Raw genomic sequence first — 20,253 nt, 5'->3', positions numbered from 1 at the left:
GTGACTGATTAGTCCACTGCGGGACCTACAGTCTCTGTCACAAGTGGGGCAGACGGTGGTTGAAGGGGCGGGTGGGTGGGGTGCTTGGGTTGATGTGTGCTCCTTGCGCTGCCTGCGCTTGCTCCCGGCAAAGAGACTCGAGGTGTTCGGCGCCTTCCCGGATGCTTCTCCTCCACTTTGTGCGGTCTTGGGCCAGGGATTCCCAGGTGTCGGTGGGGATGTTACACTTTTTCAAGGAGGCTTTGAGGGTGTCCTTGAAGCATTTCCTCTGCCCACCTGGGGCTCTCTTGCCGTGCCGGAGCTCCGAGTAGAGTGCTTGTTTTGGGAGTCTCGAATCGGGCATGCGGACAATGTGACCCGTCCATCGGAGCTGATTGAGCGTGGTCAGAGCTTCGATGCTGGGGATGTTGGCCTGAGCAAGAACACCGACGTTGGTGCACCTATCCTGCCAATGGATTTGCAGGATCTTGCAGAGGCAACGTTGATGGTACCTCTCCAGTGCTTTGAGGTGCCTGCTGTACATGGTCCATGTCTCTGAGGCATACAGCAGTGCGGGTATCACTGCTGCCCTGTAGACCATGAGCTTAGTGCCAGGTTTGAGGTCCTGGTCTTCAAACACTCTTTTCCTCAGGCGACCGAAGGCTGCACTGGCACACTGAAGGTGGTGTTGGACTTCGTCGTTGACGTCTGCCCTTGTTGACAGTAGGTTCCCGAGGTATGGAAAGCGGTCCACGTTGTCCAAGGCCTTGTCGTGGATTTTGATAATTGGGGGGCAGCACTGTGTGGCGGGGGCAGGTTGGTAGAGGACCTTTGTCTTACGGATGTTTAGTGTAAGGCCTATGCTCTCGTACGCTTCGGTGAAGGTGTTGACGATGGTTTGGAGTTCGACCTCCGAGTGAGCACAGACGCAAGCATCATCTGCATACTGTAATTCGACGACAGAGGATGGGACGACTTTGGATCTGGATTGGAGGCGACAGAGGTTGAACAGTTTCCCGTTTGTTCTGTAAATTAGCTCCACTCCAGTGGGGAGCTTACTGAGGGTGAGATGGAGCATTGCAGCAAGGAAGATCGAGAAGAGCGTTGGTGCAATGACTGTACATGACTGTACCAACCACTGTACATGGCCTTCTTTGATCTCACAAAGGCCTTCGACACTGTCAACCGTGAGGGATTATGGAGTGTCCTCCTCAAATTCGGCTGCCCTCAAAAGTTTGTCACTATCCTCCACCTGCTTCACGATGGCATGCAAGCCGTGATGCTGACCAACGGTTCCACCACAGACCCAATTCACGTACGAACCGGGGTCAAGCAAGGCTGTGTCATCGCACCAACTAAGAGTTACAGGTTGGCAGGAACCACAGCAAAGAGAAGGTTGCGACAGCCACTAGGGATGGCGTGCAAACGTATAAAGTAGCACCAAGAGGGGGGGGAAACAAAAACCACCACACAAGTAAAGCACTGGTCTCCAGCCCACATTTTCTACTAATACAAAAGCAAAATACTGCGGATGCTGGAAATCTGAAATTAAAAACAAGAAAATACTGGAAATATTCAGGTCATCAACCTGAAATGTTAACTTTGTTTATCTCTCTCCACAGATGCTGCCTGACCTGAGTATTCCCAGCATTTTCTATTTTTATTCTACTGTTTAACTATCACATACTGCACTATGCAACACAGAAGTAAAGCTTATCCACCACCATCAAGCTGTTATTTTCATACTTAGTTGTCTTGTAGCCGCAGACGTCTACTTTATACCTGGAGCCTAGAGTGGGAAGCATTCTGTGATCTGAGCTGTCATCTTTGAATAGCTCTCATTAGGGTTTTGGTTTCCAACAGGAGTCCAATTTCACAGACTACAATACATATTCAGACTTGCTTGGTACAGAAATATTTAGAGTGCTACTTTCAGTTCTACTCAGACACTTGACATGAGATCTGATCTACATTTAAATCTGTTTGCAGTACATCTATTCTATTGAGCCAAGTGTCTCTATCAGTAATTGACTGACAAGTAATTTGCAAGTTTCTATCTGCCAAAGTGATTGTGAATTTCTTCAAATATTGTAAAGCAGAATTACAGGTATGCATGGAAATCATATCTTTAAGAAGGTTCTGATCTATATTTTCATTTTATTAAAAAATAATTATTGACATGTACGTGACAACGATGGGTGAAAAAGCACTATTTTTGATTTAAAGCAGCATTGGGCGGTGGGGGGGGGGGGGAAGAGAAAGAAAGGGTAAGGGAGAGGGAGAGAGATGGTGAGGTAGTTAAATTGTTATGTTTTGAGCTTTATGCTAGTTTACTTGCTTTCAGCATCACCAGCCATTCCCATTGGTGGACGGCATGCCCTCTATGATCCAGAGTCTGCTTTTAACCACCCAATATCCAGGTAAATGACAGTGAGACCCAGATATGGAACAGAGAACCCTTGCCTATGTACTCCAGGTTACTAGATTATATCACATGCTGCCAAACGCTTCTCAACTTTGATAGGTGGATTCAATAAACACGCTATCATACCGAGACATAGGCCATAAACCAACAGATCATTTATATATGGAAGTTAAATGAATGGTACTCACTGCAAACATTGCTAGTCTTCATGACACATAACAAAACAATAAAGGCACTTCTCCCCGCGCTACCTCCTTACATAAATTGAACCTTGAAAATGGCTTGTCACTTCTTATATAGTGAAATATTGCCCTGGAATCAAATTAGCCCAGTTTCTCTACTGGCTAACAGACTGACTGATGATACAAGAGCAGATAGGCCAATATAAATCCATCATTAGAAACCTCTTGCCATAAAGGTAATCGTCGAAAGGACTACAGCTGATCATTGACCCTGCTCTTTCTCACAGGTCTCAGAAAACTATCACCTCCAGGCTTCTGATTCAGAAAACAGAGTGCTATAGTGAGCCAAGCTGACTGCTACAAATTTGGGTGTGCCACAGATATCTACTCAGGTTCACTAGTGTTAGTCACTCTCTTAAGCAGTGTGATCACCTGCTTCTTACAACAACTACTTGTATTTATATAGCACCTTTAACGTCCCCAGGTGCTTCACAGAAGTGTTATTAAACAAAATCTGACACCGAGCCACATAAGGAAATATTAGGGCAGATGACCAAAAGTTTGATCAAAGAGATAGGTTTTAAGGAGCGTCTTAAAGGAGGAAAGAGGTGGAGCGGTTTAGGGAGGGAATTCCAGCGCTTAGGACCCTAGGCAGCTGAAGGCACGGCCACTTACAGAAGTTGACTCCCACTGTCCTATATTGATGAGCACACTGGTGAGGCCCAGGAATGTAACAATGAAACTCCCTTCTGTTCTGGATTGGATCTCTGTGTCTTAAGCATGTGTACCCCATCAATCTCTCGGAAGACCGACCGAGTTAACACTAGATGAGAGGTCGTTCCGTTCGATTCGTAAACGGCTTTATTCCACAGTAGGCAAAATATACAGAACATTGGGTATGCTGTGAGACAGTTGGTACAAATCGGTGCAAGTTCTGTTCACATATAACAAAAATAAAGAACATGCATATGCTAGCCCAATTCAGAGCCTTTTAGTTAATGTAAAAAGCACAAGCTCTCGCTGCCAAGGGTAGAAGTTCGCCTCTTGCAGCTTTATGTTGTCTGTGTCTTGATTCTTAATAGTCTTCCTTAAAAGAAGTAGTAGAGCTCAGCAGAATTTGTCAAGTGACTACACTTCAAAAATATTTCATTGACTGTAAAGCGTTTGGGGCATCCGGAGGTCATGAAATGCGCTATATAAATAAATGCATGTCTGTTCTTTTACTTTAACATTAAGTTGCTGGCTACCTTCCTGAATGGCCAGCCATTGCTAGCGAATTGGCCATTTTGTGGCATCTGTGGGGGAAAAAAAAACAGGCCATCCCACATTTCAAATACCTCTTGTCTGCCTAGGCGTTCACCACTCAGCACTTAAGATGCCTTTGCTCAGAATACATATTAAAAACTGTTTATGTCCAAGTCTTTCTATTGGAAAATGGCCAAAAATCCCAAACCGTGACACTGGCAGATGTGGAATTGTTCATGACAGAGGCAGTAAAGTGAAGAATTTTTGGCACAAGAGCCACTACCAACCAAAGAAGCTGCTAAGTATGGAAAATACAATGTAAAATAGATGAGATATTGTGTAGAGAAACAATATATACACCATTGTACTGTGCACAAATATCACAGTAGCAACCAACATTTTATAGTAGTTAAGCATACCTCCTTACTAATGACACCATACCTACGACAGATTTCACTAGGACTGTTACAGATCAAAGAGAATAGGGACACTCATTAACATAAGGGTGATAAAATCCAAGTCATCTTCCTCACTAGTGGCTCTTCTGAACACTCACTCATATTTACCTCTTGTAGAATTTCCTCTAACAAATCAAACCTTGTAAACCAGTCCTGCTCACTTGAGAGTTGCTGTTTGAGAATTCTTTGCTTGCTTTCTCTGGTCCCACTGCTGCAGCCACTCTTTTGAACGTTCTATCTGTGCCAGTTGATATTCTAGCTGGGAAGAAAGCTTTCATGTTCTACTCCTCCCCTTACATCAGATCCAGCACTGTATCTTGTATCAATCCTGCCTGTCATCCAGTTGTCCCTTGGACACATTCTGCCTATTCCAGCTGATCAGTCTGAAGAACTCGAAGCTAACTTGATCTCTGCTCATAACTTCTGTAAATCCACTATTGAGAGCTGCTGATTGCAACTTTACTTAAAAAAACAAGTCAATTACAGTCTTCCTGCCCATTCAGCGGTTACCCCTTTTGGTCCTTTGCCAACATTGTCTTGTAGCTACTCGGAAACCTTTCCATCCTGATGATGCAGTTGCTCCCTCTCCTAAAGAGAAAACAAATCACTTTCTCCTTCAACTGTAATCTCAATGATCTTGGTAATCAACATTCCTCCATTCTGTTTGATCAACATCAAGTTTAATTCCTGCCAGGTCTTAACTCTCTGGACTCCCACTAAGATTTCTGGTCCTGACAGTATCCCATTCATCATCCTCAATATACAATAATCTGAACTTAACCTTGTCCTATGTCATTTCTTAAATTCCTTACTTCTGGTCTACCATTCCGTCACTTGTGGTCAACCATTCCTCCTTCTTGGAATATGTTTATGTGCATCCTGTCCCTCATTCTTCCATCAGTTGAAAGCCCTTAAATCCTAACTTTCTAAAGTTATGAAAACTGCTGTTAACATTGAAACTATCCATTACCCTTACGGTTTTGGTGTAATTCATTATTTTCAGCATGGCTGTACCCCTAAAACCTATATTATGCATCTCTGCATTCGAATATGCTGAAGATAGCCAAGCAATAGATGATTCACCAACGCCCCTAAGTATCTGGAAACATGAATTTCTAAACAAGTCACGATTATATAGTTTTGCCACCAAAACTATGTCCGTGGCTATCAAGTTTCTTCTGGGGGAAAAGAGTGAAATAATAATCTAAGGGGTTTCCCAGGGCTTTGTCATCTTTGTGGCTTCTTCTACTTATCAGCCAACCCTTTGCATTCTTTATTTGATGAGCACAAGCTAATTACAAATTAAGGAGGCTATTCAGCCCACCTTAATTCATCTAATCAGTAGGCTCTACCGTCCCCTCAATGCAGCATCCAAATGTTTCTCAAATAATTAAGAGTACAGTAGAGCTCTTTTCATTTGATAACCAAACTTTCTGATATCTGGCCTCCAATCGCTCATTTAATTTATTGATGTTATACTACAATGATCTTCTGAACATTGTTTGTAGTTTGTTCCTTCTAAGCTTGAAATGTACCATGTTGTACACGCTTCCTTCTTACGACATTCCCACTGTGTTGAAAACAAACCCATTGTACTTTTCTACCCATTTATTCTTTGTCATAAGCTCAAAACTTCTTAATTTCCTTTCTCGTGGAATCTTCAAGCATTTAAGTGTAAACTCAGCATCGCCTAATCACATTCTCTTCAATCTTGATGTCCTGCACAACAGGACTCAAACTTAAACCTTGGTTTTTTAATTTAAAAAAGAATCAGAAACTGTGCCAAATTGTAATCTTGATTGAAGAAAATAAATAAGACCTGCCGGTTATGTCACAAGACAGCAGTTGTTTTTGAAGAGATGACTGCATCACTTGTTACATATTCTTTTGAAGTCTGAGAATAGAACTGCTGTATATCGTAGGTAAAGGAAAACACAGAGTAGGACAGCTTGAGTCATCAGTTTTAATAAATAAATCACAATCAGACTGATTAATTCTGTGAAAGTGAAGTAGAGTCAAGTCACTAATACTTGATGGAAGTGTTCAAGAGCGTCTCTTTAGAATTGGAAGTCATTCTTCAAAGTAAGTTTGAGCAGATATACAAACAGATCACATCAGAGGGACTCCTGTCCCATGAGACTGCTTCACTAAATGAGGAAATGTGCTTTGTTGTATTCAGTGCATTACTGATATTGGCCTAAATGGCAATTTGGAAATAGAAAAAATTAAGTGTAGAAGTTTCTGTACAATTCCCCACCCACGTCTGATTTGGAACAACTAACAACATATTGTTGTACTCAGTCCGTGATTGTGGTTTAATAATAGAAACCGGGGTAATGTATTGTTAAGTTGCTCAGAGGGGTTGCTTTTTGTTGAGGGGGAAGAAGTCGGTGTTTGCTGTAGTGTGTAGTTTTTACCAACATTTTTTAATTTCATCACAGCACCAGCTGTTTTCTTTCACAAAAATAACTTACTGAAATTCAAGAGAATTGGAATCAAACAGATGCATATGAATCTGTTGGATTCCAACACAAAATGTCAGCTTGGCTCAGTAGTCGCATTCTTACCTCGTGTGTTAGGTGGTCAAAAATTCAACACCCACTGTAGGACACTTCAAGTGAGGACTGAGGAAATGTGCAGTGTAGTAGGCACTGTCTTTTGGATGAGCGATTAAACCAAAGCACCATTCTCATGTTCAGGTAGATGTAAACGATCCTTCATCTCCCACATTCTCCACCTTGGTGCTCACCTTTACTGAGATTTCTTGACCTATGTTGGCTTTGGGAAATGCCAAAAGTCTGACTTCCAGGACCCGATTCTTTCTCTCATAGTTAGGATACGCAGAACAGCTTTGTAATGACTATATCTTCCTCATTCTTTGAAGCTCAACCTCCACACACAAAATAGGAATTCCCATCATCCAGGAGGGAGAGAGTGAATCACCCAACGATCGGACTACTGAAAGAAGAGCAGGAAAGTCTCCCAGGATTCTGGCCAGAAATCATCCTTCAACCACCATCACCAAAACAAATTAATTTATCATTTAGCTCATTGTTTTATTTGGGCCATGATGTGTGCAAATTGTTTGTCTCATTTGTCTACTTAACAATAGCGACTTCACTTCAAAATCATGAAGTGAACTGCTGTGATTTCATAGTTACATCTACAGATTTTGAAGAACCTCTGGTTTATATAGATATAATAATAAAATGGTGTGTTGGTTTTGAAATGTGGCATGAACATGGACATGTCCTTTACACTACCCTGGCAAGTTGCTCATAATGAAGGGGATGAACATACAAACAAGGACAGGTAAAGACCAGTTGTTTCAATTGAGACTGTCCCATCACAGCATGGCGTAACTTCCACACACCACCTCCGCCCCCCCTCTACACTGTCCCCCAGTCTCCAGGGAGAAGTTTAAAAAAAAAATCTGTAGGCCAATTTTGGAAAAAAACTCGGAGATTCCTCTCTGACCCTCAAAGGTGATCAAGCAAGAGAGAGTTGGAGAGAAAACCAGAGAGTTGCGATTGGCAAGTCCTTCATCTCCCACATTCTCCACCTTGGTGCTCACCTTTACTGAGATTTCTTTACCTATATTGGCTTTGGGAAATGCCAAAAGTCCGACTTCCAGGACCCGATTCTTTCTCTCAATTAGGATACGCAGAACAGCTTTGTAATGACTATATCTTCCTCATTCTTTGAAGCTCAACCTCCACACACAAAATAGGAATTCCCATCATCCAGGAGGGAGAGAGTGAATCACCCAAGGACACTACTTTTGAGCTTCACACCAAGCAGTGGACCATTCAGCCACACCAAATAGAAAAGAATGACTTTTTTTCTGCAACCTGCATTGTTGCTGAGGGTCTCTGGTGACAATACTATTGCAGCATTGGAATGCCAAGTAGAACCTTTTAAACCAACAGGGAACTCGTGTCATGGTTGAAATCAGTGCACGTGTATGAATTGCTAAAAGAATCCACATTTCATTGAATACAGTGCAAGCTGTTGTCCTGCCATCTCAGTGTTACCTGGACACAGTAACATACAGCAGACCGTAAAGCTCAAACTGGTACAGTACCTGTAGTATAATGGTGCCCTTAAGAACCTTTCAAGTTCTAACTCCTCCAGCCCACTATTACTACTGTAACAACCTAAATGCATTGTTCTACTATATTGGCAGATGCAGTTTTACATAGTTAACCAATGTCCAGAATCCATCATTAGGAAGTCTCTTTATAAATCCACATTGTAATTGCTGTTGAAGATAATGGCGCTGATCCATTAAAATGGAAATATTCAGCTAAGTACGGTCAGGCATATTACAGCTTAGGAAAGACAGAACTGAATACAGTAGCTGGTGCTGTAGACAGCTCAATTAAGAAGGCCTTCACATCTCTACTTACTAATTAGATTAATCTATTATATTGGTAGCAAGCAATAAAACAGCCTCACAAATAAATATAGGAGACATCTTTATTTCACTAAGCAGCCTAACAGCTAGACAGGGCAAAGCACTTCACCATTGTAAAATTGTGTGTTTTTTAAAAATAAAAAGTATCTACAAAAACTTTACAGATCTCTCAACACATAATATGGAATTATTATAATGGCCAGTTATTAACACACAATTCAATTTGGCAACAGATGTGCCACAAAATTTGCAAGAAAAAAAAAATCTGATTTACAATTTTCATTGTGATTTTCTATTGAAAAACGCAAGGGTACCACATAGAAAACAAGGAGTGATCTGGCATTTTAAATTTCCAGCCTTCGCCTACAGTCTCCAATTTTCTCCCTTCGCCCTGCCTATCCAGGTGGTAACTGCACACCCACCAACAGGTTATTGGTAACTTGCCAAAGTGTCTTTTCTTCATATGTTACCTTGGACGCTGAGTGCTGGTGTGTTATTCATCCATGGAGAACACCACAACTGCGATGTCCAATTCAGCTGCTATGCATACATGCCACTGGATAGAGTAGGGACCGTCACATTTTCCCCCCTATCTTCTTCATCCAATAATACTGAAGCGAACTGCAATGTCAAAGACTAAGGTGCCAACTGTAGTGCCACCAGCAAGACCACGCAAACTGAAATCAGCACAAGCTAGGTAAAGAGAGAGGGTTCTGATGAAAGGTCATTGACCTGAAACATTATCGACTTGAAACGTTAACTCTGTTTCTCTCTCCACAGATGCTGCCTGACCTGCTGAGTATTTCCAGCATTTTGTTTATATTTCAGATTTCCAGCATCCGCCATATTTTGCTTTTGTAGTAGGTAAAGACAGGTGCCTGGAGGATGGGACGGTCTCAGTTCAGATTTTCAAAACATTAAACATTTCAATTGAAAAATTCACGTGATAAGGCAGGATATTTTAAAATATGGTTGAAATAAAGTACTGCAGCAATGCACAAAATGTTAAAAACTTTATATAAAATAGTAAGCACAGGAAAATAAATCTTGAACAATCACAAAAATAAAATTAAACCAGATAAGCTTATTCAAGGGCTAACAACAAAATGTGGTTGGCACACACGCAGTGAAAAGCCCTGTAACCCTTAGCAATCTATTAGAGTTGAATCATTTCAGCTCTAATAGATTACAGTTAAAACACTTCTTTTCTTTGTGACGTGTTTCTCCGATTATATTGACATCGAATGCTTTTGATGACATCTGCTTAGAGAACACAGTATTTGAGTTATGTTCATTTTCACCTAGCTTGAGCTGGGCTGCAAATTCCCTCTTCAAGTTGGCCTTTCCTGGTTCAGTACTCTGTATTGCAGCTGATTCATGTGGATTCTGCAGAAACGCTCCAATGGACAAGATCGCTGGGATTCTCAATTACCAATTAAAACTCAACAAAAAAGTTTGACAAACTCAACATGCAAGGTGCTGGCTCACTGCAAACCAAGGTTGATGAACATTTGCTGACAAACAGCACAGGCGTCTTTTTCTTAATCTCCAGGTCTCCACTGGGTAATCTGAATGTTCGACCAAATTGCTGGCAACTACCATGCAGAGACTTGCCACGGCAAGACCAACTCCAGCAGCTTTCAGATCTCTGGTTGCTTGTCTGAAGGTATACAGACATCTCAAATAGAAGCGCAATAGGTGTGAATTTGTACTGCTTTTCCAAATGTTGCAAGTAACAAATTAACTTCCCTTCCAAAAATTAATCATTTATATGGGATCTGTCACTGCCGCATGGACTAATTCCAATTTGGACTAATATCAATCATTAATTTTAAGAGGCATGTTTAATGGTTGTTCGCTTGGAACTGGTTCAAGACTGCATAGACTCAACGAGCACTCCAACGGCAGATACTGAAAGAAAACCTCTATTACATCAGGTTGGGCGTGGCATTGACGTATCATCCCACCCAATCCTCTTCTCTTCACCACAACTTCAAAGAGTACAATACAAATTGAATCAGGTCCAGAAGTCAAATGAATTCTTCAAATGGGAAATTCTTCAAATCCAATGCATAAAGCACAAGACGGAAAGCCTTATTGAAATGGAACTCCCATTTTCCAACTGACTATAGTGCAACTGTCTTCGGATAAAATGTTTTAAAATAACATTGGCTTGCTGAGTAAGTGGGAGGGAGCTGAATTTCTTTCTCCTTTAAGTTATTTTTACCCTCTCTTATGTCCCACCGCACCACACAGTGACAAATGCCCAGGCCTCTAACAACCCCACTTAAGTTAATCAGTGGAAGATCTACAAGATATCCTGCGAACACCTAGAACTGACTGGGGAATCATAGATATGAACCAGTGGCTTAGTACCCCATGCTTCACCAACAAAGGACACCATCAGACCAGAGTCAGGTCGATTTTCTAAGAGGACAAACGGAATGGCAAACTACATTAATGATGAAATTAAATTAACTTTTCACCCCAGATAGAACGTCCCTAAATTGAAATTAATTTGCTTCATTGTTGGTTCTGAAATACAGCCAAACCAATCTCCTAGCTACAATGATCACGGCATATGAACAGGTTTCCTCAGTTGTCTTCGGGAAAAATCAATCTCCTGCTAAGATTTTAGTGATTTGATGAACATGTTAAACAGGTATAAATGAAGCATGCTACTCTAGCACACATTAAATAGCGTAGGCGGGGTAAATGGGACATGAAGGCAACTTAAAAAAAAACAAGGATAATGCATGTATACTGGAAAGGTACATCATTTGTACACCTAATGTTCTCATTGGGGATGCTCACTAAGTGACCCTGACTGGTAGTCCTGTGGTAAAAACAGAACATAAGAAAAGTAGACGACAAGAAAGGGCTATTCGACTCATCAAAGCTCATCCTTAGCTTTTCCCATTACAGCAACCAGCTGTATTCTGAACATTACCAATGATTTTGTCTCTACAACCCTGCATAACATACCTCAAGTACATACAGTGTAAAACATTTTATCCGAAGACAGTGGTATTTATTTTTTTGTACCTAGTTAGGTCTGAAGAGACTAACCGGCCTTCTTCAAAGAGCAGCAATGGCCTTTGCTGCAACCCTGCGTCCCAGAGGGAGGCCCAGATCAGTTATCGCTAGCACCGTTTTTGGTTTGGACAGGGCAGGCAGTTTCACCAGTTCAGAAACCTGTTTCAGGAAAATAAAATACATTGTCGTCAAACAGAAAGCACATCCAAACTGCAAAATAATACACTGGGCAGCAAGAACTCATTCTGAAATCTGCAGATACATTTTACTCCTGAGAAACCTCAACTATATAAGGTTAATTCATGGTCTTTGTATGTGCTTGCTCCAGTCTGAAAACAGAAGCTTCCAGTTTATACACTGAAGCCCGTCAGTTTTTGAAAATCTAAAGCTCAGTCTGTAGCTGGAGGCTGTCTGGCAGGAAATTGAATTCTAACGAATGCCATAAATTTTCACTACTTCATGCTGCATTATAACTAAAAGACTGTACTGTACATCCCATGCATATAGTAAAAGAATTAAGAGAATTTTTTAACGTTCTCATTACAAGAGGTTGCCCAAGATTCCTACCCAATAAATATTGGCTAACTTAAAGAAAAAAGAACAAACTTGCATTTATATCGCACCTTTCATGACCTCAAGACATCCCAAAGCACCTTACAGCTAATTAGGCACTTATGAAGTGTGGTTACTGTTGTACTATCGGAAACACATTAGCCAATTTGTGTAGAGCAAACTCCCACAGCAATTAAATAAATAACCAGATCATCATAGGTGTTGGTTGAGGGATAAATGTTGGCCAGGACACGGGGAGAACTCCCCTGCTCTTCTTGTACCGTGGGATCTTTTATGTCCACTTGAGAGGACAGATGGGGCCTCGGTTTAACGTCTCATCTGAAAAATGGCATCTCCGACAGTACAGCACTCCCTCAATACTGCACTGGATTATGTGCTCAATTTTCTGGAGTGGGCTTGAACCCACAACCTTCTGATGGAGGCGAGAGGTTTGTTTTATTCGTTCATGGGATGTGGGCGTCACCGGCAAGGCCAGCATTTATTGCCCATCCCTAATTGCCCTCGAGAAGGGGGTGGTGAGCCATCTTCTTGAACCACAGAGGGCTGGGGGTCTGGAGTCACATATAGGCCAGACCGGGTAAGGATGGCAGATTTCCTTCCCTAAAAGGACATTAGTGAACATTAGAGGGGTTTTTATGACAAGCCGATAGTTTCATGGTCACCATTACTGATATTAGCTTTTTATTCCAGATTTATTTAATTAACTGAATTTAAATTCCACAGCTGCCATGGTGGGATTTGAACTCACGTCTCTGGATTATTAGTGCAGGCCTCTGGATTACTAGTCCAGTAACATAACCACTATGCCACCATACCCAGAGAGTGCTACCACTGAGCCAAGGCTGATACCTCATAAAAGGTTAATAATCAAGAAGGCTGAAATATTCAATTTGAAGCTCTAATTACAAAGTGATTCAACAGCACAATGCGGAAAACATACTACTTTAACGAAGGATCATCGATCTGAAATGTTAACGGTTTCTCTCTCTACAGATGTTGCCTGACCTGCTGAGTGTTTCCAGCATTTTCTGTTTTTATTTCAGATTTCCAGCATCCGCAGTATTTTGCTTTTGTAATACTATTTTAATAGCAAGAATGACAGCAAATTTTGGAAAACCGAACAGATATGAATTAAAAATCAATTGGTGTGAAATTTGAATGATAAATCAAATTTTGAAGACCTTAATCGACAAGTCATTAAAAATTGGCTTAATCAAATCAGTTTCCACTCACAATAATGGGCATTTCTGAATTTTGCAACACTGCCTACAGCTCAACACTCTCAGTGCACAGTCAACAGACTGTCAATTTCCCGCTCTTGACAAAACCACATATTTTCCGTGCATCGAGTTGAGAGACAGTCTAGGATTTTGGTTAAAGATGGCAAATCCACATCTGTGGTTCCATCCACAGTCGAACTGCCCGCCAGCATTCAATATTTAGGCTCTTGCTGGAAGAATGGCCACATGGGCAAAGAACTGGAGCTATCCTGGCACCAATAGAACTGCAGATTATAGTGAGCCAGCATCTTCAGCAGGGGTGGGGAAGAGGATAAAGTAACGTTACAGGAAGCTGCGGCAACAATGTCACTCATCCTTCCATGATGCAATTTCAAATGTCGGCATGGGCCATTATGAAAACAACATTCCCAATGAAGAAGAGAGGAAGCATTAAATGATCAAGAGAGGAGAAAGTAAATGATCCCAATGAGTTGATTCTGCTCATTAGAGGTCTAATGAATCTCAGGGCTCAAATTACACAGAAATATTTCACCAGCATCTTATTCCTTTGGAAATTTAAGTTATATTTGTCTCCTGCTTTTTCAGGAGGATGAGTGGCACCTTGGTGCTGTGTATAACTAGGCTATACACTACGCAATTAATCCTTCATACAAATTAAGTGTAAGGAATGATTAAATACCAATATGTTCCTAAAGGTCTTTATCAACCTTTTCATATGACAGGGTAGAAAGGGAGGGGTGGGGAGGGAATTACGTTCTCAACTGCCTGGATCGACTCTCCGCTTTTGAGTGATTCTGGCTGTACTGAATGATCTGTTTTAGGACATACACATGCAGATGGGCAGAGACATAGTTTAGCACGTTGAATGTCCTGACCAATTTTGATGGGGTACATGGACAATCCAGTTGAACAGCCCAAGTATTCTAAACTGGTGTCAATCAAGAATGAAGAAGCTTTGCAAAATGGACTAGTTGTGTACCCCTGTTTTATAGCATCAATGCTAAACATTGTACTGTACATAGATATTGATCTTTTAATTTAAAGGGCATAATAATTTGTTCATTACCTATGTTGGTTATCAGCCGATCTCTAGATTTGACTTACCATGGTAAAAGGCATGAACTGGAGAATGCTGCCACGACTCCCCTGGTCCAAACACTCCACACATTCTTCCATGAACCACTGAACAAACTGGGTGTGCGGACCAGCCACCTTTGAGCTCAGGATCGAGGAGATCAACAGGAACAAGTTTGCTGAAAAGGAGATTGAGAAAATTTGTGGGTTAGTGTTTGAACTCAGGTTGTTCTGAAAATTCTGCTGTACAACACTCGCATTATTGGAAGAAAGCCTCTCACTTTTTCCCTTTCAAAAGAAGATCAGTTAAAGCTGGGAGACCCTCCCCCCAACAAGATATTGATTTCCATCCACTGAAACAAAATAGGAGGGGTTGTATATCTTATGCTCCACTGTTTTTAATAGGTGGATGATCACAGAAACGTAACTCCACAACGCATTCCTGCAAAGAGCTTAACGCTTGAGTTTTATATTCTTATTAGGGCAAGGATAATAAAAAAAGATGTCCAATAGTGCTTAGTCCCCCTTTTAAAAAGAGAGAAATAAATGCAATCAATATGATTAATTTTCATTTTCTAGAATTAAAGTTACTTGAAGATAGTGTAAACACATTTATTTTGATTTATTTCGTTCCGGGTTTCTCCCTGGACACTTAAAGACATTGGTCTATACTGGGATACATTCGATGGATGTCCGCTGCTCTCTAGTACTGTTCCTGACTCACTTGGTCATTCTTCATGTGTAAGCTGAGCACTGAGTGCCAGTAGGTTATTTAACCATAAGGTGCATCACAACTATGCTCTGCTCTGTTTTCACCCAACATCCACGCACGTGGCGTGGTTACTGGAATGTGATTAGCAGCGGGAATGCTAATCTGATTTTTCTCCCCCCTAATTATTAAGGGACCACAGGAGCCACCACTTAAATAAACTTCAAGTACAAGTGAGACCCCATTTTTCTGGATTGGTAAATGTTAAAGATCCATGGCACTATTTGAAAAAGGTGCCAGGGGTTTGCCCCAAGTTTCCTGGCCAACATTCCCTTGTCAACCAATACCACCAAATACAATCTAGCTATTCATTTATCTTATTGTGGTGTGTGGGACCTTGCCGTGTACAAATTTGCTGCAACATTTGCCTACATAACAACACTGCAAAAGTAATTAATTGGTTGTACAGTGGTTTGGGATTTCTCGAGGGCATGAAAGGTACAGTACAATCTTTCTTCAAAAAGTATCAAATCAGTACAAAAAAAATCTCAAATTAAACGTTTATTTTTCTAAACAAATTTGCAGCCTGCAGAAATGGGGACAGATGGTCTGATTTTTGATTTAAATTTCAGTACTTGTGCAGCCTCCGTCAAACAATGTAATGGCATTAGAAGTTTAGTAATAAGCACCAAACCAGCTTGTTGCAGTCTTAGTTTTATGGAAAAACCACTACTGTTACACATACAGCCAACTGCATGGCAAGAGGAAGAAGCTTCTTCCTTGTCGGGACGCCTTCTGGAAGCTCGCACTGAATAAATATGATACTGAACTTACTATCCTCTCAAAGATTGCTCAACTTCCTTTTTTGGAAGTAAAGCCCTTGCCCTTATGTAGGTTGCATAACTCATTTGAGAAAGACTAATTGAGTATTGAAGAACATAGGATATTAATTTCCAAGAAACCCCCGTCTGAAATGAATATTCAATTTAGCAAACTATCATGACATGAATTTACTCAGCATCTAACATCAAAGTAGGAGTAGCTGTAATTCAGCAGAAAATCTGGATGCAAAACGGGTAAAATACCATAAAAATAAGAGTACAAAAAAAACAACTTTGCTTTTATATAGCATTTTTTACATCCTTTACAGCACTTTACAGACAATGTTATGATGTGGCCAAATGCCTGCCTAACAACATGGTCCCGAGAAGATCTTAGTAGGCACCCATCACTTACCCAATACTCTGTTCAAGGGGTCTCTCATGTTTATGTTGTGAAGCTGAGAGGCAGACAGTGAGCTGCTCATTGAACGGTCACCTAAAGATTATACATTTAATAATTATAAAGTAAACAGAACAATTTATTTAGATCCACAGGAGTGGAAAAAATGACAAAATGTAAGCGACTTCATTTCCAGTTAAAGTAAAATATAAAAGGGATTAGAAAGAAAATTGAATTGCTACAACAGTTCATAACAATTTAACATATTGATGCAAAATATGTTGCAAAAGTCTGCCACAATTACACCCATGCGATCTCTACTCATATCCCGAATCCCCTTAATGACTATTAGCAATTCTGTACAAAAACAGTGACATTTGGCATTGGCAATTTTTCACTGGCTTTTAAAACAGTGATAAACCATTTTTGCTTCACTCTAATATACAGTATGTGGATTGAAAACAGATGGCATGTTTGGAGAACTAAACAGTTTTTATCATTATTTATTACCAGACAATAGCAAAATGTTTTCAGTGTCATCTATAGGCAATAGAACTAAGAGTTCTGTGCACTGACATCCACTGAAAATATTTCTAAGAAATGTAATCAATACCACGCCACCAAGCACAAATTGCCAAAACAACTGCACGTTCACTTAGGAGTCAAGAGTGCAGTTTCTGCAGAGATTAAATTAAAAAGTGCGAATGCTGAAAATCTGGGAAAAAAAAGGCGCTGGACAGCATAGGTGGGATCCTTCAACAGATCTGGGCAGTTCTTCTATTCTAGTAAGGTCCCAATTGAAACATCTTTCTCTTTCACATGTTGATGACCTATTCATTATTTCAGCTTCTGCAACTGACTGTCCTCCTGGGGCGAGTGGGGAGGAAACAAAATGGTGCTTTTTGGGGGTTGAGCTGGCTACAAGGCGACATGCCTGGTGATGGGAGTTTGTGACAGACATGGTAATTGATACCCGAGCCAGGCAGGCTGCACTTCAAGGAACTGTTATGATTGAACAGCTAGCCTAATTCATCATGGGGACTGGAGGGGTAGATCAGACAATAAGAGTTAGGATTCTTTCCATTCAGTTCCATGTAATCCTGCAAGCTCATGCCCTTATGGGTCTGGTGTTTCTTGCTGGACAAGAGATAGGATACTTGTCAGTTCTCTGTACTGGGAGGCTGTATGATTTTAGTCGATTAAGAAGTGCCCCATGGCACATTTGAGGGTCCCGAAGCTTTGGCTCTACCAATTTCCATCTAAGCTTTCTGGACTCAGGTAAATGGGGCGTGTCCCTATTTAGAGTGTGTGGACTCTACATCGGGTAAACCAAAACTGTAGGTGCGTGGATTACACAGCAACTCAGTTTGGAGACTCTTAGTATGGTGATGGGCTTCCATATGTCAGATACCTGGCTAAACAAAAATAAAAAAGGACCCGATCATCAATGTGCTGAAAACAAACAAGTCTGATAACACAAGAGCATAAGAATTAGGAGCAGGAGTAGGCTATCCGGCCCCTCGAGCCTGCTCCGCCATTCAATAAGATCATGGTTGATCTTCGATCTCAACTCCACTTTCCCGCCCGATCTCCATATCCCTTGATGCCCTTAGAGTCCAAAAATCTATCGATCTCAGCCTTGAATATACTCAACGACTCTGCATCCACAGCCCTTTGGGGTAGAGAATTCCAAAGATTCACAACCCTCAGTGAAGAAATTCCTCCTCATCTCAGTCTTAAATGGATGACCCCTTTAATGGAGACTATGGCCTAGAAATTCAGTGGCCTGCGCCACCAGTTTGCGCCCAAAGAGGGCACTCAGAGGCTTTAGCGCCACTGGCCACAACCACCGCGATATTTAGCGGGGCGCTAATGGCAGCGTTAGCCTGTAGGGCTGCGCCGCCACCGATGACGTCATCGGTGTGCGCAGCGCCCCGCTACCGCCCCGAACGCCATATTAGGTCGCGCCCGCCTCTTCCGCGCCGGCCGCAAATAGCGACCGGTACACAGGGGCCAACCTGTGGCGGTAGTGGCGCTAGTTAAGGTGGAGGTGCGGCCGGCCGCTTTTTCGGCGGCCGCCTGCCCGCACCTCCGTCCCCCTACACGCACCCCCCCCCCCCCCCGGCGGCATTGCCGGCTGTTTCCCGAGAGCCCGGCACTTCTCCTTGGTGCCGGGCTCATTTGCCGGCACTCGCGAGCGGGGATCGCACTGTTGCAGGCATCTCCCCCTTAACAGTGGGAGGAAGGCCTGCAGTACCGCAGCGTGCCGTGCCGCAGCGGGTGGCGCTGTGGCCCTTTGCGCGCCGATATTCAGTTTCAGCGCCCCAAGCGGGGCGCGGGAAGCCTCATTTAGCGGCCCGCTTCCATTTGGGGCGCAGAAACTGAATATCCCGATGGCGCAAGTGGCTCCGCGCGCAGCGGTAATTCCGGCGCCCAGGCGAGCTTGGCGCCCCAAACTGAATTTTTAGCCCTATGTCCCCTAGTTCTAGGCTCTCCAGCCAGGGGAAACAACCTCTCATCATCTACCCTGTCAATCCCCCTCAGAATCTTATGTGTTTCAATGAGATCACCTCTCATTCTTCTAAACTCTAGTGAGTATAGGCCCAATCTACTCAATTTCCCCTCATAGGACAACCCTCTCATCCCAGGGATCAATCTCATGAACCTTTGTTGCACCGCCTCCAAGGCATGTATGTCCTTTGAAGGAGACCAAAACTGTGCACAGTACTCCAGGTGTGGTCTCACCAAAGCCCTGTAGTAAGACTTCCTTACTCTTTCTTGTACGCCATAAACTCTGTCTGCGGGCTCAAAAGTAAACCACTGGCAGAAGTGATCTCTAGTACTCTCTGCACTCTCAGGTCAACAGTTTATTGCTTTGGCTGTCAACTGCAATAAATATTTCCACATATACACACACACACACAAATAGAGCAGAGTTGATTAAGCATGTATTACATATACAGGTGCATTATCTCTAGTTCTAGTTTTGTGAAAGAAAACAGCATGTCTGCAAAAATCACAGTTCCATCCTGAACTTGTGGAACTACTGTCAGCAGACAGGTGTCATGCCAGAGTTTCTTTTCATTGTTATACTCTTATTTCTCATGGTATTACTCATAATATACATTGGACTTTGAATTCCATTCAAATTAACTTTTCTATGGTTAAGCAGCAATGCAATATGACAGCACACCCGGCCAATGTTTAATAAACCCTATTGTGCTTTAAGCTGGGCGGTGATGAGAGCCAATAATACTCACCAGGACTGGACAGGATATTTGGATCCTCTTCATTTGAGCTCAACAGTCGTAACAATTTTGATGGCTGGCTGTCATCCAAAGGGAATAGGTTGATGTAATCCTGTTGAAACAGGAGCCCACATTTATTTGTGCCACCAGATTTAGCGATCACATCTCATATGTAAACGAGACAGAATTAGTGCAAAGGTCTAAGATAGGGTTACAGTGGGTGTGTGTAAACGCACGAAGCGTGGTAAATAAGTCTGGTGAGCTGCAGGCGCAGATAGCCACATGGGAATATGATGTTGTGGCGATAACGGAGACCTGGCTCAAAAAAGGGCAGGATTAGGTTTTAAATATTCCTGGGTATAAGGTGTTCAGGAAAGATAGGGAAGGGAAGACGGTGGGGTGGCAGTATTGGTTAAGGAGAATGGTACAGTGCTAGAGAGGATGT

At 42.1% G+C, this 20,253-nt stretch overlaps 1 protein-coding gene across 1 annotated transcript in view; it reads right to left on the bottom strand.

Moving 5' to 3' along the window:
- Positions 1–8,754: 8,754 nt before the first annotated feature.
- Positions 8,755–20,253, bottom strand: part of med24 (mediator complex subunit 24) — a 70,176-nt gene continuing 58,677 nt past the window's right edge. The window contains exons 23-26 of the mRNA XM_085966541.1: positions 19,821–19,920; positions 16,576–16,656; positions 14,661–14,809; positions 8,755–11,901 (exon numbers count right to left, since the gene is read on the bottom strand). Of these exons, the coding sequence (XP_085822667.1) occupies positions 11,785–11,901; positions 14,661–14,809; positions 16,576–16,656; positions 19,821–19,920 (447 nt within the window). The 3' untranslated portion in view covers positions 8,755–11,784. The remainder of the gene's footprint in view (positions 11,902–14,660; positions 14,810–16,575; positions 16,657–19,820; positions 19,921–20,253) is intronic.

This window comes from Somniosus microcephalus, chromosome 24, assembly GCF_052327205.1.
Source record: "Somniosus microcephalus isolate GS21.2 chromosome 24, FLI_Smic_1.0, whole genome shotgun sequence".
Lineage (NCBI taxonomy): Eukaryota > Metazoa > Chordata > Chondrichthyes > Squaliformes > Somniosidae > Somniosus > Somniosus microcephalus.
Note: the sequence above shows the minus strand (reverse complement) of the source record. Positions and strands in the feature narration are given on the sequence as shown.